Source organism: Scaptodrosophila lebanonensis, unplaced genomic scaffold (genome assembly GCF_003285725.1).
Source record: "Scaptodrosophila lebanonensis strain 11010-0011.00,11010-0021.00 unplaced genomic scaffold, SlebRS2 tig00000043-arrow-pilon, whole genome shotgun sequence".
In the NCBI taxonomy this organism is placed as follows: domain Eukaryota; kingdom Metazoa; phylum Arthropoda; class Insecta; order Diptera; family Drosophilidae; genus Scaptodrosophila; species Scaptodrosophila lebanonensis.
This window is the reverse complement of record NW_022060545.1, coordinates 6,644,609-6,666,763: the sequence shown is the minus strand read 5'-3', so window position 1 is coordinate 6,666,763 and position 22,155 is coordinate 6,644,609. Positions and strand designations below refer to the sequence as shown.

General features: G+C 39.5%; 8 protein-coding genes across 8 annotated transcripts; 4 read left to right on the top strand and 4 right to left on the bottom strand.

The window, feature by feature from the left end:
- Positions 1-11,185: 11,185 nt before the first annotated feature.
- On the top strand, positions 11,186-11,687 carry LOC115623193. Its single transcript, XM_030517415.1, has 2 exons — positions 11,186-11,216; positions 11,282-11,687. Exons 1-2 carry the CDS (start codon positions 11,199-11,201, stop codon positions 11,441-11,443), a joined length of 180 nt encoding a protein of 59 aa, XP_030373275.1. The 5' UTR covers positions 11,186-11,198; the 3' UTR covers positions 11,444-11,687.
- A 1,084-nt stretch (positions 11,688-12,771) lies between these two features.
- Positions 12,772-13,067, bottom strand: LOC115623169. The gene is made up of 2 exons (XM_030517385.1): positions 13,050-13,067; positions 12,772-12,976 (listed from the first exon to the last, which is right to left on the bottom strand). The coding sequence occupies exons 1-2, from the start codon at positions 13,065-13,067 to the stop codon at positions 12,806-12,808; spliced, it is 189 nt and encodes a 62-aa protein (XP_030373245.1). The 3' UTR covers positions 12,772-12,805.
- Positions 13,068-14,177: 1,110 nt separating this feature from the next.
- Positions 14,178-15,622, top strand: LOC115622341 (ubiquitin thioesterase OTU1). The gene has a single exon (XM_030516253.1). It carries the CDS (start codon positions 14,418-14,420, stop codon positions 15,507-15,509), a length of 1,092 nt encoding a protein of 363 aa, XP_030372113.1. The 5' UTR covers positions 14,178-14,417; the 3' UTR covers positions 15,510-15,622.
- A 40-nt stretch (positions 15,623-15,662) lies between these two features.
- LOC115622342 (protein Asterix) lies at positions 15,663-16,235 on the bottom strand. The gene is made up of 2 exons (XM_030516254.1): positions 15,924-16,235; positions 15,663-15,858 (listed from the first exon to the last, which is right to left on the bottom strand). The coding sequence occupies exons 1-2, from the start codon at positions 16,158-16,160 to the stop codon at positions 15,763-15,765; spliced, it is 333 nt and encodes a 110-aa protein (XP_030372114.1). The 5' UTR covers positions 16,161-16,235; the 3' UTR covers positions 15,663-15,762.
- Positions 16,236-16,579: 344 nt separating this feature from the next.
- LOC115622408 (pentatricopeptide repeat-containing protein 1, mitochondrial) lies at positions 16,580-18,868 on the top strand. The gene is made up of 2 exons (XM_030516340.1): positions 16,580-18,459; positions 18,520-18,868. The coding sequence occupies exons 1-2, from the start codon at positions 16,606-16,608 to the stop codon at positions 18,811-18,813; spliced, it is 2,148 nt and encodes a 715-aa protein (XP_030372200.1). The 5' UTR covers positions 16,580-16,605; the 3' UTR covers positions 18,814-18,868.
- Positions 18,815-19,569, bottom strand: LOC115622409 (EKC/KEOPS complex subunit TP53RK). Its single transcript, XM_030516342.1, has one exon. It carries the CDS (start codon positions 19,540-19,542, stop codon positions 18,865-18,867), a length of 678 nt encoding a protein of 225 aa, XP_030372202.1. The 5' UTR covers positions 19,543-19,569; the 3' UTR covers positions 18,815-18,864.
- Positions 19,570-19,650: 81 nt separating this feature from the next.
- LOC115622309 (charged multivesicular body protein 2b) lies at positions 19,651-20,531 on the top strand. Its single transcript, XM_030516214.1, has one exon. The coding sequence runs from the start codon at positions 19,766-19,768 to the stop codon at positions 20,402-20,404; it is 639 nt and encodes a 212-aa protein (XP_030372074.1). The 5' UTR covers positions 19,651-19,765; the 3' UTR covers positions 20,405-20,531.
- On the bottom strand, positions 20,459-21,677 carry LOC115622308 (dehydrogenase/reductase SDR family member 4). The gene is made up of 2 exons (XM_030516213.1): positions 20,907-21,677; positions 20,459-20,849 (listed from the first exon to the last, which is right to left on the bottom strand). Exons 1-2 carry the CDS (start codon positions 21,585-21,587, stop codon positions 20,544-20,546), a joined length of 987 nt encoding a protein of 328 aa, XP_030372073.1. The 5' UTR covers positions 21,588-21,677; the 3' UTR covers positions 20,459-20,543.
- Between the last annotated feature and the right edge of the window lie 478 nt (positions 21,678-22,155).

Genomic DNA, 22,155 nt, shown 5'->3' with positions numbered 1-22,155 from the left:
AGTGCGACCATTTGCATGATTGCCATTTTAATTTTGAGTAAGTATTTCTTCTAAGTGCCATCTATTCGTAAAAGGGCTGCAAGCAGAAGTTGAATGCAATTTGTGCATACGTTGCGTATGCATAATGTTTTTCATGCATACCAACTCACTCATACGTAATGTCTGTGCATGCCCTGCAGTTCGGGCGGTGGTCGATGCGTCCTAAGGGGTGGACAACTATGGTAGTTTTTGGTAAAAAAGCACAGACCCATAAAGTAAACGATCTCGTGCCAAGTTTCTTCCACGAAGCTACAAATAGAGTCATTTAGACTAAATGTGAAGATGATTGCTACGTTAAAATTGCCAGTTGAAATTATGCAGTTTTAACTTGTAACACTAGGAAAAACTATCTGGCAGTAGCATAAAGAAAGTAAAAATTCCTGATCGCTTCAATTTACAAACCAAATACTTGTATTTATTTAGCGGCAAGACAATTGGTTGCGAGACGCAACTCACAAAAATGCTGATATCAATGTTGTGTAGAAAGAACTAAGTCTGATGAGGTACATTTCTAAGAATTTTCAATATTTGCAATGTCTCTACATAAAACGTGACGAAAAGTCAAACCCAAAAAGATAGGCACGAATAAATCTTATCAACAACAATTTAACAAAGGTAATAAGTATTTACATAGAAATATTGATTGAATAAGTGCCAAGAAACATATTTAAATAGGGAAATGGTTTCTGATAGTGAGTTTAAAATATCGTTTAACCAGTACGGTGATGGACGAACTTACAGCATCCACCACCTTGGGGAGATCGCTATTATTAATAGGTTCTATTTTTTTAAGCTATGCTCCATAAAATTAAGAAGCACAAAGTTTTCAAAACGACTTTTACAATTTTGGAAAACAAGTATAACAAAAAAGTAATGAAAAGTTGAATTATTTGTAATGCTAGTTAATCGCCGATTTTAATTTAGTTAGCACTATTTTTCGGAACAGTTGCTAGGATGTAAATGTGTCTCTTAATTTGACTAACACTTTTAAGAGATCTTGATATAACGAGGTAATTGATAATATAGGCGTTTAACCAGTGCCTACTACCAGCGAGTCAATGAAATCGAGCGCTTGGAACAACAGAGTACAGTGTGCACCGAGTATGTAAATTAAAAATGCGCACAAAGGCATTGACTCAAATGGCATTCGAGCATTTGGAAATTAAACATTTTCCAATAAAACTTTCAATTTTGCTTTACTTATAATTCGTTGCATTTTTGCAAATACAAATGCATATGCATAAGTAGTTAGTGTATGTGTGTGTATGTGTGTGCATGTTTGTATAAATTTATTGGCAATAAAGTGAAGCACTTTCGCTTTGGCATTTACATTTGCATGTAAGCCGAGATTCTTAGTGTAGCGAAGAATGCGTGACAGTGGCGGTCATAGAAGGGTTTTTTATTTTAAGAGTCAAACAGTGGAAAGGAAGCACAACAAAATAAATGGAAATCATACAGAAAACAACTAATGTTTACTTGGAAGACATTCTAAAAAATAATATGTATTTGTATACAAATCTATTTCTTAACAACTCGCAATTATTTACATTCTGATTTCATTCCAAGTTTCGCTGTGGAGTTAATTTTATTTATTTCCAGCTGCATGAGTTCATTTGGCTTGATAAGTTTAAGTGTGCAATAAATGTTTGATTTGATTTTTTTCCATTCCCCAAATTAAATTTATATTTTGAAAAGTTCAATTCAAATGATCGATCGGGAATCAACATATGGAGAGCTGGACGACACCAAACAAACTATTAACCACAAGTAATTTTCATAGAACGATTGAGTGAGTAGAATAAGCAGATTGCCTTCAGGGTAAACAAGATTTATATTTTCGTGTGTTTATGGGTTAAGGTTTGACTCTCAAATTGAATGCCTGTTGTGTTAATTGGGACGCCGAAACCGCAAGCCAATGCCTAACGATGTCAGTTATGGCAAGACATACTTATAAGGTCCGACACAAAATAAGCCTAAATGACAAAGACGTTTTACTGGCATTGTTGGCATAAACTTTTATTGGTAAATGTATGAGGAGAATAGTATAAAGAAGCAGGAAACACCTTATGACTTAAATATTTTATTTTATTACTAATAACACCATTAAGGCTGATATTGTGGAAATATTGTAGGCCTTTTACTCAGCTTCTAAATCAGTTTACATTAAGTATTAAATATTTGTATGAGTCATTAATTCAAGTGCTGTATAATTAATTTAACATTATTAATTTGCAAAAGCTTTTGATCAAAGGTTTAATTGATATACAAATAACAATTATTGCAAGTTTTCTGTTTCGCAAAAAAAAATATTTTACAAAATATACATACAATATATTTTGTAGAAAATATGTACATTTGTTTAAATTTGTTATTAATTTTTACTTGGCTCTTACTTACTTTTCTTTTTTTCTTATAAGAAGTTCAAATACATTAAACCACTGGGAAAATTAGTTAAGTAACGGGTTGAAAGTAAAAAATTATATTAGAAAAGAAATTACAAGAAACTCTGCCAGTTGTGTTGACTCTTTCTATATAGTATTTTCCAGTTAGAAACTGATTATGTTCTTGCCTTGCTTAATAATAAATTCACACCCGATCAGACAAGCCCATTCAACACCTCCATCGTTAGTTAATTAACTTGATTTATGGCAATTTATATTGGTTTTTATAAATTAGATCATTAAGTTCACTTTTTGTAGATACCCAATACCTCAGCCTTTGACGCGCCACTGCCATATCGATAGCAGACAATGGCGCCCACACAGACACCCTTAGACGGCCCCTAACAAAATGCACAAACACACGAACATACACGCATACACGTACAAACATTCATTGCAAAAAGCTTGAACAGAACTTTTTCATGCTTCATTGTGTTATAAATATTCATAAAGCGCGCCATTTTTCGTGGCGCCACAACTAAAGCCTTGATTTCTTTCATTTTGCTTTGTGTATCAGTGTGTGTGTTTGTGGGTGCGCGCAAATGTTTATGTGTGTGTGTGCGTGTGGAAACAGTTACTACACTGCCAATACCTATCCCCCTCTCCATGGGTTGTGCATGGGTTGGGGCAGCGATTCGTGGCAACCACAAACTATGCTTCTAATGCCGCGCTTGCATAAATTTAAAGCAGCAGCTGCGGTTTTTCACTGCTTCTCGTTTAGTTGCCTTTTTTCTCGCCTTCACAGTCGCACTCTATCAAGCCCGTCCCCCTGACCAAGACCGCTCCTCTAACACAGCCCCGCCTCGCCTCGCGCCCCACGCAATCTTCACGTACGTACAATATTTGCTCAAAATTGTCGAGCGGGCGGTCGGTGTTCGCTCAATGCAGGCCAGGGGCAGGAAAGGGTGAGCAGGGGATCCACCATTACTATGTATGTATGTATGTATGTTTACAGGGCACGGTAGTGCGGCGTAAGCTGCGAGCGACCATTGGGCAGGCGGGCAGCTTTAAACCAAAGCATTTTATACTGCTAATTGATTTTTTAAACACGATATTCTCATTTCTCTCCTTTTTTTTTTGTTTGTCCACTCTCTGCTGTGCTTTTGTTTGGCGTTCAATTAACGGGAATTTGCATTTTATGTAAAAAACATTTTGGCATGAAATCTCGTATCCGATGAATAGAAAAATTTCGATTCTGTTGCTACCACAATACTGCCGATTTAAGCATAAGCCTTCAAAATGCGGTTGAGAAGCGCTGCGGAACCTTGTCATATGCAGATTTATATGTTTTTATATTTATGTACATATGTATGTGTGTATATATATACAACTAAGTACTGGCCTCACTGAGTGCTCGGCAAACAGCTCATCATTATTTTATTGCCCGGCATGTCTAGCATTGATCTTTGATATCAATCAATGGCGTGCTGCCGTCATTGCAAACAATTCGACGCATTTAAAATGCAAAAATATTGCTGCTTAAGACAGAATATAAACCTACATTTAACTTAAATGTTTGCTCAGATCTGTTGGGGTTATACCAAAAGTCATGTTGTTGTTTAGCGGAATTTATTCGATTAGTTAATTACCTATATAGATAGTTTCATTTTCTAGCCAACACACATTCTATATTCATATTCTGCTGCAAAGAATATGATGCCAATCATATGTATATTCAATTACGATTCAGGTATTTAGAAAACAAGAATATAGAATAGAATTTGGAAATTTGTGCCCTATGTGACTAGTCGGAACGGTATTATTAATTGAACCATGTTTAATTTGTAAACTGTATTTTAATATAATAGTTAATTGTATATTGTGATGCAAATATTTAAGTTTAAAAAAATAATATTATTAGAGCTAGCCACTTATATGAAATAATCAGTATAAGTATATAGGTTTTTTCTACAAAATAACCTCAAACATTAACAATTCCTCAAATGAAAATATATGAAATAATCAGTATAAGTATATAGGTTTTTTCTACAAAATAACCTCAAACATTAACAATTCCTCAAATGATAACAATCGGATGCTTATCTACTTACACGCCTCGATTGCGTGTGCACATACTTGTATATGTGATTGTTAATCTAGCACATCCTATACTTATTTTAAAAACATGATTAAGTATGTATTACAACTTTTGAGACAACCCGAGAGAAACGTTGTCACGCCTCCAAATGTTTGCTTCATCTAAACATATTTAAATGTGAGTGCATTAGTATGTGTGTACCTTGACGCTTGGAGCCTATTTGTCTGCAGCAGCGTGCTGTTATTAAGACACTGCGGACAGCTGTGCAATAACAGTTAGCTGTTAGTGACAACATTGAGACGGTAATGTTGCGCGAACTGCAATGTAAACCGCAAATGAATTGCCTGCCGAGACTTAATCGTTCAGCCGCAAAACCTTTAACTTTGATGGGATGGCATGTACTTGTTTTTAATAATAATTATTTTCAAGAAAAATGTACATAAAATTTTATGAGTGAACATAAAAGCATAAATAATGCATGAGCAACCACAGGCGACTGAACAATAACAGCGTCTGTGGAGGCAGCATCCACGTCCATATTCAAGTCCAGTTTGAAAATTGCAGCAGCTCTGTCAAGGTCACGTGGAGGCCTGAAATTAACACTGAAACAGCAACTGCATTGTCTTTTGTTTCTCTCTCTTCTCTGTTATCTTTTAAATTTTATGAGCTGTGGCTGCGCTACTTCAGCTATGCAGGCTACGCCCGACATGTGAACCGGTTAAAGATCTTCTTTAATTTGGCAATTTCGAAATACGTGCTGTGAAAGAAACACCAGCAACAACAGCAACAACAACAAATGCAGCGATTACTGCTGCCGCATGACATTGAATTGTAAATTCAGACGATAAAAAAGGGCAACATATAAAAAATAAAGAAGTAAATAAATGTAAATGGTCACCACATCCACATATCGCTGTCCACGTTCATGCACGTTGCATGAGAATTTTTGTAGCAACGCCAACAACAACTACAACAACAACAACTCCAACAACTACAAAGTGCATGTCGAACAAAAGCTGGTAGTTGGCCCCTCCTTCTCCATCATTCGGCTGTTATTGTTGTTGCTGCTGCCATTGCTTGTGCAAAAGACATTGACATTTTTGTTTTCTTTTGTAGCTGCCGTTTAATGTTTTTTCACCGTCCGATTGCGTCACTTTCACTCTTTTTCTCTTTTTTCTTTAACTAAAGCTTGTTTTTGTTGCTTACACTTGTTATGTATTTGTTGCTACAAACAGGCGAATCGCAATAAAAATGCTCAAATTTATAGCTGCCTGCACATTTCGTATGATTTATCTTTCTTTATTGTACATTTTTTCGCCCTTTTTTCTTACTTTCGGTTTCTGCTTGGAATAATTTATGCCCCCAGTGTGTGTTTTTGGCTCAAGTTCATCAGTTGTTTTTCTTTGCCTTTCCTACCCCTGTGGCCTTCCCCTATGCCCATCCCCATCAACAAATTCAGTGCAAAATACATTTAATTTGTGCAGCTTATGAGGTCTATGTGCAGCCAACTAATAATAAATATGCTAATTATAGCGCTTGAAGGCATCTGTACATACATATTTTAATTTAATATGTTTGTTTGTTTTTTGGTGAACGCAAAATGCAAATGCCATAAATGGTTGTGTTTAAACCAATATGATAATTTGATACGAGTACAATGCAAAGAGCATTATTCAAATATGTATTAAAAATAAATTGAAATTATTATAAGTAAAATATGCAACACTATGTAAATAATATCAACTTTTTTGAAACAACATTGCTTAAACTACAGCAAAATCTATGAATGTTTAGCTGTTTGTTCTAAATCATTTACTATCCCTAAACCAATGGGCAAAAATTAGTTAATCAGCAGCATGGATAAATTGGTCCTCAAACTGGTAAAAACAAAACCAATACTACACTACAAGAGCAGTCTTTCTTGTTACAGTTGTTAAGGGTTTGAAAAATTACAACAATAATGAATTTTTTACCAATTTATTATTTTCGTCTCACACTCTCTTCACTATCGTCATTATAATTTTGATCCTCTTCGTCAATTGTGCCGTCTTCGTTATCATTTACGGGCTCTTCAGTAATTTCTTCCGTTGCGATTTCTTTGGTTGTTGCCTCATTACCATCATCATTATCATTTCCACTATGTGGTGGTTCCTCACTAGCCTGGTTAATGCCACTACTGTCCTCTTTATCAACGGTTTCATTCCCAGGGAACTGTTCAGGCTGCATTTCTGGGACTTTCCTTCGAAACTTGATCTTGCAGTTGAGCAATTTGATGACCTCCTCGTAGACTTGTATAAGTTCTATTTGCACAAAATAGCGTCCATCACACATGAAGGTGGGCAGCACTTGGTCATCGAAAACGCAGCCATCCACAAAATAGAATCCCGGAACTAGCGGACAGGACACCAAAAATGTGGAAGGCATTAAATTATTGGCCTGCATTTTCTCGGCTGTCACATTACGCAGCGTTTCCAAAGTCTTGCAGAAGTCCAGGTTCTTCATCTTAACTATATCAACGCTCTTACCTCCGGGCTCGTCCGGCAGTCTACGTACGAATATGTGCATCAGCAGCTTTCCGGGAAACTGCTCGTGCACGCTCAGATTAAAATTAATGGCCTCCATACGGTCCACACTGAAGCTGACGAAGATGTCGTTGGGCACAAAGGATTGCGAGTAAAATTGATCGATTTGAATGTTGAGCTGTTTGAGAGTCGGCCGACAATTTCGAAAATTTGCAACTACTTGGCACTCGACTTACGCAAAGCACCTGAACCGCTGCTAAAATCAAAGCCAAGACCATTGTCATCATCACCATCATTGTTGTGCTTCTCTTCATATTAATTGTGCTGTGTGTTTGATATTGACCCATAATGCTGACCTGCATACGTCTCCATTGGCTAATGTCAACTGAAATATTTTTAGCGTTTTGTCGGAGCTCAAAAGCCGGCGTGTTTCGTCTCTTTAGTCACGCCACGTCGCCTTCGCTAATTGCGACGCTTTGTGGCCTCACAATTACGGCAACGGCTTTCCATTTGACACGCGTACGTCCCAACTGGCGCTGCCACTGGAACACGTCCACAATGCCCAGATCCTTATCAGCTTGTTTGCATTTGGTGTGCCATGAAACGGGTAAGGCGCGAACAAAGAGTAGTTCGGGACCGAGCTCGGTTGCATGCATGATTAGTGTTAGTTTAGGCACGAGCGTTAGCAGAAGTACGATTACATATAACACATTGTACAGAAATAAGAAACAAGGACAAGTAATGTTGGTACCCCTTTAAATACGGAGCCTCTTTACAAATACAACTATTTCCGTAAATGTTAAAGACCAATCTTTTTTAAAAGAAAAGAACAGAAATTTATATTTTATTATATTTTTTTATATTAATATATTTTTGTTACTGATAAAAAGGTGCGTTCATTGATTGACTTCTGTTTCTAGTAATTGATTTTTGGCAATTATGATGCAGCTGGAATGGAATGTTCGTCGATAGCTTAGTCGGGAATTAACTTCAAAATGAATGGCTAGTTTTTGGCAAAAAGCCTAACGTCAAGGAAAGGTCACGCTCGAAAGCTAATCAAGAACAATAGGTTCGAATTTTCCCATCTTAATTCCGGTTTTGGAACCCTTTCGATCGATTGGCCCCTAAAATGTGTTTTGAATTCTTATATGCAAATTATCTCGGCTAACAACTTGCTCTTTTTCTGTCCTCTACTCGAAGGGCAAATTGATGAAAAGCATATCCAACGAGATGGGTCGATTTATCTACTTATGTTAAACTGCCCGAATGTTCGTGTGTATCATCACAAGGATATCAAAAAGGAAGAGAGCCGGAATAACAAAAGTTGGTACACAGATGTGTCCTCCTTTTGCATTTTCTTTTAGATGAAATTTCCTGCTTTCCCACCAATGTTTACAGTGTATTTAAAAGTTGGTCGCACTCGACTCTACCATTCTTGTTCTGTTTGTGTTATACTAACGGCCCATCAACTTTTTTGTAATGCTTAAATTTATGCCAAATGTTTTTAATAAAATTACCCAAAACTTACGTCAACGCACAAATACCCAAAAGCTTTGCAAAATGTGTAAAAGACACTGCCATTTATTTGGTCGGAAGACAAATACGTGTATGTTTACGTCGTTTACGCAGCATCAATTGCCACGCCCTTTGGCCACGCAGCAGTTTATGAGCTGATTGAAATGTCCATGGCCACACAGAGACAGAAACACGTTAACAATTGTTGGCAGACGGCCAGACGACCTGACGACGATGACTTGGCCGTAAAAGTCAACAGCAAACAAAATTTGCTGTCCATTCATCTACCAGTCCCACAAGCCATCTTAAACAAATTCATTGACAGCGACAGGTGTGCATTTTTGTATTTATAGTAATATTATAAATGTATTTGTATCAGTATATTGTTAAGATTGTTCACAACTTTTATTACGCTTTGTATTTATTTGCATAATCACTAACCATACTAAGCACTTTTGCCTTCTACAAGTAATGTGATATCAATTTAGCAGAAACGTTTCAAGATTTTTCCAACTGTCACGCCACATGCTAATCGCCGGATTCTGACTCCACTTAAGTTCCCAACATACCTACGAGTGCCTATCGCTGGATAATATGTGCTTGCGTTGTGGATTTGTTTACATTTCCGGTTTTATCGCATGCACCACATTCGTCGCTGAGTCCACACCAACACCAACAACAACAACAACACCATCAATATGCTAATGCCGCTCTTTGGCGATGACTTGCCGATTCCATAAAATCAAATTAAGCTAAATAAGTCCATCTGTTTGCTTTGCCTCTGCCCTGCCCACCCATTTAGCTAAACTCTTGGCTAGGTTGCCATTAGAAGTGCTAAATATTTGTGTATATACTGGTATGTCGATCATTGTTTCGACCGACCAATAACAACATCTTGTGGAGGGGAGAAGGTGTATTTTAATTAATTTGTGCATTGGTCGAGTCGAAGGTGTGAGTTTTTGATTTCTTCGAGTGTGACGTGGCGTTCTTGAGTTGATCTTCGTCTGAAGCATTTGAATTTCAATTTGAACGACTGATAGTCGAGTGATTAGAGCTTTGTTTGCCTGCCATAATTTATTCAACCTTTATCGCCGCCGGAGGGCACAGCTCCGAAAGCTGCACTGCGCTTTAATGGCAATCGCTTGTGCATATATCAATAAATTTTAGTTAGAATACCATATCGAGGTGCATTGTTGATCAGCAGCTTCAAATGTTGTCTTCAGTCATGATTATTGTATCTAGACTAAGCTAATTATGAAAGTTTCATTCAAAATGCATATAAATACACAAGTCGACTTAAAGCAGAGTATAAAGCAGATTATTAACGAAGCGTGTCCACGCGTGTTCATAGCAGCAAAGGTAAGCTCAACCATACAATCAAACGTCAGTGCTAATTTGAATTATTTATTTCTCAATTAAAGTAACAATAGAAGCTATTTAATGGCACAAGTCTGAAACAATGTATGTCTGTATAAACGTAAGCGATATTGTCACAAATTTGGTGTAGAAGCGGTTTAAATTTCAAGAAGCCGATTTTGTCAATCGATTACTACTTACTAATACAATATGTAAGATTAAATATATTTTGTTTAGACTCTAATTAAAGGTATATCTAAAATATATATAGCTTTGTATATTACATCACCATTTAAAGATGTGGTATTTTGAAAATTAGTTGCATTACGATGATTTTAATGTACAATTTGCTAACAATCGAATTTGTATTGAATAATTTATTTAGGTAACTTATCTAATTGGTTTTTAATTATTTTAAAAGCGAGGAGCCATAAGTGCGGTTTTTCTATTACTATTACTACTATGCATCAGGTCAGATATTAATCCTCTTAGGTCCCTTCCAGAGTGTAGAACATTGTTCACTTACATAATTCTTTGTTGGGAAACTTTACTTAATGTTTGACCTTTAACTATTTTGGTAATTATATGTGTGCTAGTGGTCTAATCTATTTGCGTATCTCCAAACTACTTCAGTGGCACAAACATTGGCGGTCAGGCGGCACAAACTAAACGCCACCGACGAACGCGAATAAACAAAAGCCACTTGAATGTGCGGACCACCGCCACTGCCCAGGTACACAATTGTTTATTTTTTGTGGTCATACTTTTAATATTGCTTATTTGCGAAGCTAGCATAAGTCGTGAAAAGAGGCCAACTGGCGGCCAGACTACCAGTAGGGCTTTGGGCTTTTGAGTAAAGGCCGCTGCGCATGCGTCGTATCATTTCGTTTCGTATGCAATTTTTAGGCTTCTTCTTTTACTCTTTTGTTGTTGTTGTTGTTGTTTTGTTGACCATCTTTGTGAATTTATGCGTTTTTGTTTATGTATCACATACAAACATACGTATGTATATACATATGTATATCCGTCCATGCATGAGGCGCAGTGTAATTTGCAGTTTGCATATGACATTATCGATTGGGCCTTACTTTTGTTTTCGTTTCGTTTTCGAGGCGTTATCGTCACTTCTTATACTCGGCTGAGTCTTGGCCATCCATTTGGTATAAAAACACTAAGCGCTGGCTCTGGTAAGTGCAGTCAATTTTTTGGATTAACCATCGAAGCAGTCGCCGTTGCAGTTTATTTTTCAAAAACACATCTTGAAAAACCCGCTACCACCAATCCATCATGAAGTATTTTGCATTGGTGAGTATCTCAGGGAATGCTTAATTAAACGCTCAAGGATAACAAGTTACTCGTATTCTTCACAGACAATTTTCGTGTGCCTGCTGATAGTAGCCTTGGTATCGGCTGTGCCTGTGGATGAGTCGCTGCAGGGCGACTTTTATGGCGAGGACGATACGCACAATCCTCATGATCCTCAGGCCATTTTCAAGTTGAAGAAACTGAAGAAGCTGCTCAAGTTGGGATAAGCTATGCACTCGTAGATACCCCAAATCACAAATGTTGACTCTAGTCCATGTACAAAAATAATTCATTCACAAGAATTCACAAATTAGGAACGTCACCTCTGAACAATGCTTGGGAAAGCCACGGCACACCGCTTGGAATTTTCTGCTCAATACTTGTTAACCCCTTCGCTTAGATACATCTACTTATGTGTAAATTGATTGGCATCTACATCTTAATGTACTCGTATACCTGTATACTACTCTATATGTGACTAAATAAATGTAATTGTTATATACTAAAGTATGTACTTGTTATTATGTCAGACGCACGAGGACTCAGTCACTGACTGACTGACTTTTTTATGCAATGATGTCGCTTTCAATTTTTCAAAAGCCGCCAGCCTGCTGAGGAACTACTACGTAAAGGCAGCGAAACGTGTTTCGTATTATGTGAAAATGTATGAATAGCTTTTGACTGCTTCCCATTTCACCTTGTGCGCAATAACAGGTCCCGCCAATCATTAAACATTGACCCATTTCATTGGCCATCCTTGTTCGCTAATCACTTGCGTGGTAAATTTTATTGAGAACTGGTTCAACAATGTTTCGAAATTTATTTTTTATTTCCTCATAATACCTTTATCTACTTAATTCAGCCCTTTTACATATAGAAACGGGCGGGAGCCAGACACTGTCACATGTTTTTTTCTCGCCAAAATTATATGCTTGAGAGCTTTAGTAAAGTTCTGGCTAAAAGTGAACGGATGAAGACGAAGCTACCATTCGGAATCGTTTTATATATCCATATCTGCGAGTACTTTCCAAGTATTCTACCTCTATTAAACATAAGCTGTAGACATCAACTCTACCTTCTCCTATTTAATTAAGAAGTGTGAATTTGTAAAACGCGAAGATCGCATAATCATCACCTACACATCTGTTATTATACAAATTCTGCAGTTGGCATTTTGTTTTACTTTTACATTAAAGGCAGATGCTTAACAAACAATCGCGTTGCTTGTTTTAGCTTATTTACAAATTTACATACCGGCTAAAACCTTGATGCTCATTTTTACCCAACACAGCACAATTTTTAACTATTTTTTATTCATATATACCAAGTACTACTCGTATGTACATATGTATTTCTCTCAACGAGTCAATTATACCGCCGGAACACTTTCAATCCAATACTCTACCGCAAACAAATAACTGAGAACACGAACTCTAATAAAAAAAAATTGGGTTTTGAAAACAAAGTAAAATTCACAGAAAATAAATATGTTTTGTTTAAAGATTTAAAAAATCTTTTGCATATATTTTTGCGTTATCTTAAAACTAAAGGCACAGTAAACTAAAAATCCAATTGTATAAAGGCTGGGCTTAGCCCAAGAACAGGAGTTTCTTCAGCAGCTTCAGTTTCAGCAGGATGGACTGATCATCAGTGGGGTTGACGGGTTCATTACCAATACCCTCAATACCCTCGGGTATGGCCTCCTCGACGGGAACTGCGCTGGTCGCCATGAAGCAGACGGCCAAGCAAACGAAAACGGTCTGTAAAAATCGAACATAATCCACAAAAACAGAGTTAGTCGAGGAAGATAATCCACAGAATTGCTGCACGCACCAAGAGCAAGAATTTCATTGTTATTTATGTGTTTAGGTAACTGACTCCTTAAAGCACCGAGAGATGATAAATGATGTCGCGTTTCGCGTTGACAAACTTGCACTGAGCCCAGACATCGCCGGTTCGTCTATTTATATTGATCTGTGACCGGTCCGGTCTACGCGTGCGCGCGCGCTTCTTTTATAGAAATTAAAAACAACACATCGTACAATACGTAAAGTAAAATGTGTCGGCCGCAGCGCAACCTAACAATAAATTTGTTTGGACTATTAAATGTGATTTTAGTGTACCACGCATGGAACGCTGTGTGGAAAATACCGAACGAACTACATTTTTGTAAGCGAGCTGCTTTGTTGGGATGGTGCTTCGCATTGTTATTGGAAGCTTTTTGTGAGGGACAGCTCAAAGTCTTGAGTAATTTGTTGACTGACGTCTCGCGTTAATATTTCCTTGGTTCTATATTATTTGACTTGGCTATTAGCTTTTTCTTTCTCACTAAATACTGATTAGCGCTTTTATGGATTGGCCTTTGTTGGTTTTGTGCGATAGCTGCCCACCTTAAGCTAGTTTGCGCGGATTTATTACATATTTGATTAGCGATCGACAATGGTTTTAGAATATGGACGCGTTATGGGATACAAATCATTTCACACCTTTACTGTTCATTATTAAGTAAACCGGATGTGGGGACTTCCAAATACTTATAAAAACATACTTGAAAACAAATAGAAAATTCTCGAATGCATTGTTTTTTGATTTGAACCCACAATTTTGGAAACTTCAAATATTTTATATGTTTAAATAATTAGAAGCCCCAAAAAAATAGAAAGAATTTATTTTATAAAGTAGCTTATAGCTTATTATTCATGTATTTTCAATAACTAAATTTCAAAGTAACTGTCCATTCTCAACTGCTTCTGGGCCTTCCGAAAATGATGCCAAGTCTTCAAAAGCAAGTCACATAATGGGACGATCTGGCAGTACTGTTAATTGAGTTGGCAGCACTTGTAATAAATAGATTTCTTTTCCACTTCACTCAGAATGACACTAGCAACAAATAAATAAATAATATTCATGAAAAAGTGCTCGCATATGCATTATATTTATCTGAAGAAGCACTTTCTACTGTAATTTTGCGTGTAAACACATATTGTTAATCCGCTATTTTTATAACACAACTAGTTGATGCACATAGTGGAAACGAATAGCTGTGAATTTATTCATATGTATTTATAAACTGACATAATACAACAATAAAAAAGCGAACAAAATTAGACTATATAAAAGTAAAAAAAAAATCAAAATTCTAAAGTCTATTAAAAAGTACAAGTTTCGGTTACCTTTGGAAAGTTTATATAATTATAAATTATGACTGGTTCGTTTAGTGTGAAGCTGAAATCGAAAAAAGGTCATTTTATTGTCAATGACTTGAGCGAGAATACGACGCTTGCCGAACTTAAATCGCGTATTGCGGCAGCTACGCAAATCAAGGAGCCTCAGCTCCACATACTGGTCGGTTACCCTCCACGACCTTTGGATCTCACGGGACCTGATGAGCAGCAGCAAAACCTTCGAACGGTGGGGATTAACAGTGGCGAGACCTTGATAGTCGAGGAGAAGGCGGCTACGGTGCCAGCTGCTACTTCTTCAAACACTGGTCCTGCCTCAAGCGTGAGTACGGCTCAGCATTCCACATTGGAAGATGACGAGGCGCTGGCGCGTCGTCTACAAGCAGAAGAAGATGCCGAGCACTTGCGTCAAGTATCCAGCACTAGCAGTTTCGAAATAAACGAAGGTGCTGGGGAATCTGTGCCCCCTGGACGTGATGTAGCTCCTGGACCAAACGGTGACTTCAATGGCATATTGCTAAAGAAGGTGGTCCCGGCGGACAATTCTTGCTTATTCACTAGCATACGCTTTGTTCTCAACGGGAAAGTTGATAACGAAGGCAGCGAAATGATGCGCCATATCATTGCCCAAGAAGTTTCCGCCGATCCACAGCAATACAATGACGCCGTGCTTGGCAAATCAAACTCCGACTATTGTGCCTGGATACAGAAACCCGATTCCTGGGGTGGTGCCATTGAGGTGTCCATATTGTCCAATTACTATGGCATTGAAATCGATGTGGTGGACATACAAAATGCAATCATTAACCGTTTTGGCGAGGACAAAAACTTTGGCCTGCGTGTATTCCTGCTTTTCGATGGCATACACTACGACCCACTTTACATGGAAACCTCGCAGAGTGCCGCTCCAGCTACCATTTTTCCTGTTGAGGAGCTGGGCGTCTATCAGCAGGCAGAGCAATTGGCCAACGAGGCCAAATCTTCGCGGCAATTCACGAACGTTGACAAATTCACTCTGCGCTGTCTCCAATGTGACGTTATGCTGGTCGGACAGACCCAGGCCCAGCAGCATGCGAAGGTCACTGGCCATACGAATTTCGGAGAAATTTAATACGTATTAATTTTCGGCACCATTTATATTTTGGCTTTCATTGCGTTTGCGTACTATATACTCACCACTTAATACCCTATCAAATTTATTAGTAAAATTTACCATTTATTTATCATGCATTGTTAAGTTATTTAAAGTTTTACACTCTAAAAATTGTCATACTATTTGGGTTTTATTATCTTCGTTTTGGATCATCATCAGAATAAAGTTTGCCATCATTAATAAAACTAGAAATGGCACGAATGTTTCTTTTCTATGTAGCCGATGCCCATGGTGGAGTCATGGGCGCAGGGTTCTGCAGGTAAGACATGACCACAGCGCTAACACTTAACATGAAGGAGGAAAGCACCTAGATAAACACAAATGAGGCATATCAATACAAGCTGGGTATTTACATTAAAGGATCATACACACCTGCTTTGCGTCGTCGCTGACACGAGAGCTTGCGAAACTTATGCAGGAACAATACAGCGCAAACCAGGCGCACCATTTCAGCTTCATCATCAACCCGCACATAGAGAAGACCATACCCAGAATATTCATGTAGTCAGGCATCATGTCTTCGTTGGCACCTCCACCCTGCGTTTGATTCTTCGGTGCTTTGTAGCGCTGAATTTTCTCCTTCCGACGAGGATCCACAGTAATGCTCATTTTGGAATTGTTAATAATATTTCTCCCTAATTAAGTCGAATCAGGTCAGGTGGAGTGGTGGCACACTTCTTCTTCTTACTAATATGCCAGCGATGAACGTGAAAATTGGCAGCACTTTTCAACTTCGCTGGTCGGAAATATTCATGGTGAAGACCAAACAGATGGTCTTTATTTAGATTCATGATTTACAAACGGGTTTCGTATTATTATTCGAAACCACCACACCCATCATTTACACAAAAAGTTTAATTTTACATGATTACTACATTTTAAAATTAAATTTTTAAAGTTCTTCAATAAAACGCATTTTGAAAAGTGGCAGTACTGTGCAAGTGCACAAAAGCCGATTGCTATGGTATTGTATTTAGGTCCGCAGTGGGTCTCTGTACAAATTTCTTACAGTTATTTAATTATATAAATATAAATTAAAATGGCGAAATAAATAATGGCGTTACGTTTCTTAAGCTACGCATTGAGGCCGCAGATCTGTCGCGCACAGCAACAGGCAATCCATAGCTGGTTTAATGCTATCGAAATAAAACATTCGGCCAATTTGATTTGCCGGCAACGCGCTTTGCACGTGCGTGTGTCTGATGAAGAAGCTGGGCTGCAAGCAAAGCGAGAAGCAAACAAAGCAGTTGGAAACTTTGAAGAAATCCTTGAGGATGGGAAACCCTCAGAAGTATCAATGCGAGCCCGCCGCTTACGTAATAAATTTCGTGAAGCCCCCGCTTTTGCTGATAGACCCAAGGAAGAGCCTTTAAAAGACAAGGAGGTTGATTTTGGCGATCCCGACACTTTCGGAAATGCTAAACTCAGCGACACCCAGCAAGTAGATGCGGGTGACATTCAGGAGGAAGAGTATATAAACAAACCAACACGCCATGCCAAAAAGCTGCGAACAAAGGAATACGCAAAAATGATCAAAGATCATTTAAATGCTCATCGTGTGAATGAAGCACTTGAGGTGCTGGAGAAACGCATGCTAAAGGAGGATCGCGTTAAGCCCGAGAACTACATATACAATTTGTTAATAAGTGGCTGCGCCAAAGCAGGCTACACTCGCAAGGCGTTTGCTCTATACACAAAAATGCGACAACGTGGCCTAAAAGTCACGGGTGGCACGTACACGTCCCTCTTCAATGCCTGTGCTAATGCACCCTCGCGGGCCGATGGACTGGCCAAGGCGCAACATGTGCGGGAAAATATGCTGGAAAAGGGCTATGAGCCCAATGTAAAAAACTACAATGCCATGATTAAAGCGTATGGACGTTGTGGTGATGTAGAAACCGCCTACCTTCTAGCTGATGAAATGCTGGAACGTCAACTGGAAGTGAACGCCGATACGTTTAACTTTCTGTTGCAAGCATGTGCCAGCGATAAAGAACATGGATTCCGGCACGCTCTTCTCACCTGGCATAAGATGCTGCAGAGAGGCATTACACCCGACTATTACACCTTCAATGCCGTATTGCGTTGTGTTAGAGACTGTGGCTTGGGTGACTTAGACTCCATGCAACAGGTTCTAGAGGAGATTGCACCTGGAATTGCATCCAATGCACAATTGAAGAATGAAGATACGAACAAATATTTGCCATCGGAAGCATCTACAATAGAAAGTTTACCGGTTACCTCGTCGAATACAACTCCCCAAATCGAAGTGTCCACAGCTGCAACGGATTTGGAGATACCAAATCTATTGCTGCCACACCCACATTTGGGCAGTTTAGTGGCCTTGTCAGAGATCACACGTCCACATGAAAGATTTCTGTTATTGGGCGGCCTTACTGGCTTTTTGGATCTAATGAAGGCACACAATATAACGCCAGACATTGAGACATTTACAACGATGCTCGAGGTCATACCACCAACTAATGCAGCTGAGAAACAATTGCTAACATTCGTGCGCAAGATCGGTCTAAAGGCCGACATTGATTTCTTCAACATACTGATCAAGAAGCGTTCGATGCGTTTCGATTATGAGAGTGCCCGTGAAGTACTCACAATGATTCGCACCGCTGGCTTCCATCCAGACATTGTGACCTATGGTGTGTTGGCTCTTGGCTGTCGCACACAGGAGGAGGCACGGGAGCTTATGCAACAAATGCAGGCTGCAGGCATACGCATGAATATGCCCATTCTTGGTGCAATGTTACGACAGGGCTGTGCCCAAAAATCCTTCGCGTACATCAACGAAATAATGCAGCTAAGCCTAGAGCATAACATTCGGCCGAATGAACAGTTTCTGCGACATCTTCACAACTTCCACAGAGGATGTGCTCGGGCCATAGATGCAAGGGTGAGTTTCTTGACATTCACTCTCTAGTAAACCAGTAGTAACCAGTGTCTTCCATTCTAGCACCCCTCGACGAAAACTCCTGCCTATAAGAAGGGACACTCAAAGTTCTGTGACAAATACCGTCTGTATTATGAAGAGCACGGCTTAACACACCTAAAGCTAGAGGATGCCATTGCAAAGATAAAGGAACGGCCATATGCACGTTACAAGGATGCGCCGGTGGAGGGAATGGAACCACTGAAGCACGAGCAAATTCGCCGCAAAACTAAAGTCCGAAAGTACATCAAGAAAATAAAAATAAATGAGCTGCGCGCTGATCCCCAGGACGCAACAAATATTAAGAGCATAGAATAAGTTGTGTTGTTAATTTTTTAGGTCATTAAAGTTTAATACGAATACCATTTGTTAACCAATCATTGTACGCTTTCGGCCGCGGGCACGCACCTCTTCAAACTTGGCCAGCACTGCGTCTTCATCCTTGCCACACTCCTTTCGATAGGCGGCCAGCATGAGGTCAAAAAGATAAGGTTGCTCGCTATGAGTGCTTAGCAGTGCCCGCTCCAAGACGTACAGATCCACGCCCTTGTCTTCAGTAGCCTGGCTATAATGGCTGAGCCCAAAGTCTATGAAGATTACATCGTAATCCTCAGCTGTGGGATTGATGAGTATATTCGATGTGGTTAAGTCGCCGTGTATTATGTTATTGGCATGCATTTTGCCAATAATGCCGCCAACACGAGTGCAGAGTATCTGCAGTTGCTGCTTCACAGCTTCGGGTTCTGCCGATTCCGTAACCGTTTCCTGAATAAACTGCTTGGCTGTCTTGGCACTGCCAAAGTACTCCATATACAGTTTGTGCGTGTTTAGGTCTGTGTGCAGGATGCGTGGTGCCAGGATGCCGGCAGCCTGACATCGATTGGCCGCCTTTGCTTCGGCTTTTATTCTTTGCCGTGTGATTTGTGTGTCCAGATCTGGATGCCGGTACTTCTTGACGAAACGCTCCTTGATGAGGCAGGGCTCGCCCTTGAATTCGCCCAAATAAAGACGCCCTTCAGCGCCTTGTTTCAGGATTTCAACCGACATTGTTTTTACGTTAATAATATAATTTATTTGGCAAGCACTGTGAGAACTCTCCCTTATTATAGCTTAATAGTTTTGCCATTCACAGTGCATCGTCATATTTTCTGATCAGCTGTATTTATTTTGATACGACTCCCCAACTAAACCAACCAAAGTGTGAATCATCTTTTGGGAAAAACATTAAATGCTCGGCTGAATTTGCACAATCAGGAAAATAAATTCAACAATGTTTAACAATATATTTGGAAAGAAACCCACCGCAAAGGAGCAGCAGCGTGAAAATGATAAAAGCCTGCGAAAGGCGACGCGCGACATTGAACGGGAGCGTCGCAAACTGGAGGAGGAAGAGAAAAAGTTGGAGGCAGACATTAAACGCAATGCAGCAGCGGGAAACAAGGATGCTTGCCGCATACTGGCCAAGCAGCTGATAGAAATTCGCAAACAGAAGACGCGCACGTACGCAGCTACAGGAAAGATTCAGTCAATTGGGTACCAAAACAAAAACATGGGGGCAAATATTGCTCTGGGCGAGGCAATGGGCACCACAGCAAAGACCATGGCCGACATGAATAAGGTGATGCGGCCAGAGGCGATTGCGGCAAACGTGCGTGACTTTCAGCAAGCTAATATGCGTATGGAAATGACTGATGAAATGATAAACGACACATTGGACGACATGCTAAACGAATCCGGTGATGAGGAGGAGTCCAATGCAGTTGTAAACAAAGTTCTTGACGAAATTGGCATCGAAATCTCAGGTAAAATGGCCAGCATTCCAGCCACTGGATCGGGTGAATTCGAGACGAGCGGCAAACGAACCGAAAAGGACATTGCAGAGCAACTGGCAAAGCTTCGCTCTTCCTAATAGCTGTGGTTGGTGCCTTTTAATCTCCTTCTGCCTCAAAAAAATTGTATATTGTATTTTTTTAAACACGCTGTTGTTATTCATAGCACGTAAGCGAATAAATCACATCATGTATTTATATATTGAACCAGACAGAGTATTACAGACGAGCGGTCATACCGCCAGAAGCTACCACCGATTCACCAGTTATGTAGCTAGCATCATCGGAGACCAAGAACGACACAACACCAGCCATTTCCTCACTAGTGCCCAAACGCCCCATTGGTATCTTGCTAAGGGCTGCTTCATTAGCTGATTCATTTTCGTGGAGCGCCTTGGAGAACTTTGTCTTGATTATTCCAGGAGCAAGACAATTGACGCGTATACCCTCCGGTGCCAAGTCCTTGGCGGCGGCTTTGGTCAGACCAATTAATGCCGTTTTACTCACCGAATAGGCACCCAACAGCTATAAAAATAATATGTACAACAAAACTGACTCGAAGAGTAGATTGCGCCATCTTACCTCAAAAGCATCGTATCCGGCAATAGAAGACACAAATACTATGCTGGAGCCCTGCTGCTGGCGAAGAAAGGGCAGCGCTTCCTTGGCTAGCAAGTACGAACTCTTCACATTGACATCGAATATTTTGTCCCAAACCTTCTCATCGCAATCCAAAACACCACCAACAGCGGGATTTGCGGCTGCATTGCTTACGAGTATATTCAGTTTGCCGTACTTGCTAATGGTCTCTTGGAATAGTTGCTTACGGTCCGCCGCCTCACTCACATGGCACTGCAGGCCGTGCACATTGAGATTCAACTTTCGTAGCTCGGCAAGGGCGTTGTCAACGTTTTTCTGCTTACGACTGCTAATGACCACAGACGCTCCATCCTCTGCCAGGCGTTTGGCAATTGCAAACCCAATACCATCGGTCGAGGCTGTGACCACCGCCACTTTTCCTGTTAAGCGTTTCATGCTGACGACGTTCGAACTTTGACTGGCACTGCTGGACAGGCGTTTATGGCACAGATTGTGGCTAACAAGTTTACTAGCGTAGTGGTTGTTGTTGTTCTTTTGATGTAGATTTCTAATCGTTGCCGTATTGTGCATGGTACTTTGGACTCCACTTCCAGCCAAGCTCGGTGCGGCAACCAAATTGAGTTTTGGCGACTTACATACGATTTGTTTTGTAATTTGCAGCATATCTGAGAGGACTTTTACAGTGACTCTTTATAATTGACCAATTGATTTTTCCTTCTTATACGATTAAGTCAAGGATTTATTGGACAAAAAGGCCAAAAGTTATCTTCTCGAACTTCCAACTGGAAGGTTTGTTTACCTCTTCTTCTTTGCAGAAGTGTAGCTTATATACGGCCGTTGTATTTTTGACAATCACATTGTAGGTCAGTGGCGCGCATTTTAAATTTAAAATAACGAATATACAAATTATGAATTCATCAATTAAATCATAATCTTCGTATATTATAAATATAGTTTTATATTTTTTGCAATGAGTCACAAACGCAACTTCTTTGAACTTACACATGACAGTTAAGAATATTTGCTTGCTCGAAGTGGGGCAGACTATGGCAACATTCTGGCTGATAAGAAGTTTGAAAAGAAAATCTCCAAACCCAAAGATAAACTTTGTTTACGCTAAATTAAATTAAGCGCAATGGCGATAATACAGCAAACACTGATATGAGTATGAAAACCAAACAGAGCGAGCACACCAAGTTAGTTAGTGAACAATAATTTATATTCATATTTA

Bases quoted from the DNA above. Each gene is read 5' to 3' on its own strand.
- LOC115622341 (XM_030516253.1), top strand. From the start codon at position 14,418: ATGACTGGTTCGTTTAGTGTGAAGCTGAAATCGAAAAAAGGTCATTTT.
- LOC115622342 (XM_030516254.1), bottom strand. From the start codon at position 16,160: ATGAGCATTACTGTGGATCCTCGTCGGAAGGAGAAAATTCAGCGCTAC. The intron at 15,859-15,923 runs GTGTGTATGATC...GTGTTTATCTAG, and splicing joins TCAGCGACGACGCAAAGCAG to GTGCTTTCCTCCTTCATGTT.
- LOC115622408 (XM_030516340.1), top strand. From the start codon at position 16,606: ATGGCGTTACGTTTCTTAAGCTACGCATTGAGGCCGCAGATCTGTCGC. The intron at 18,460-18,519 runs GTGAGTTTCTTG...CTTCCATTCTAG, and splicing joins CTCGGGCCATAGATGCAAGG to CACCCCTCGACGAAAACTCC.
- LOC115622409 (XM_030516342.1), bottom strand. From the start codon at position 19,542: ATGTCGGTTGAAATCCTGAAACAAGGCGCTGAAGGGCGTCTTTATTTG.
- LOC115622309 (XM_030516214.1), top strand. From the start codon at position 19,766: ATGTTTAACAATATATTTGGAAAGAAACCCACCGCAAAGGAGCAGCAG.
- LOC115622308 (XM_030516213.1), bottom strand. From the start codon at position 21,587: ATGCTGCAAATTACAAAACAAATCGTATGTAAGTCGCCAAAACTCAAT. The intron at 20,850-20,906 runs GTAAGATGGCGC...TTATTTTTATAG, and splicing joins CCGGATACGATGCTTTTGAG to CTGTTGGGTGCCTATTCGGT.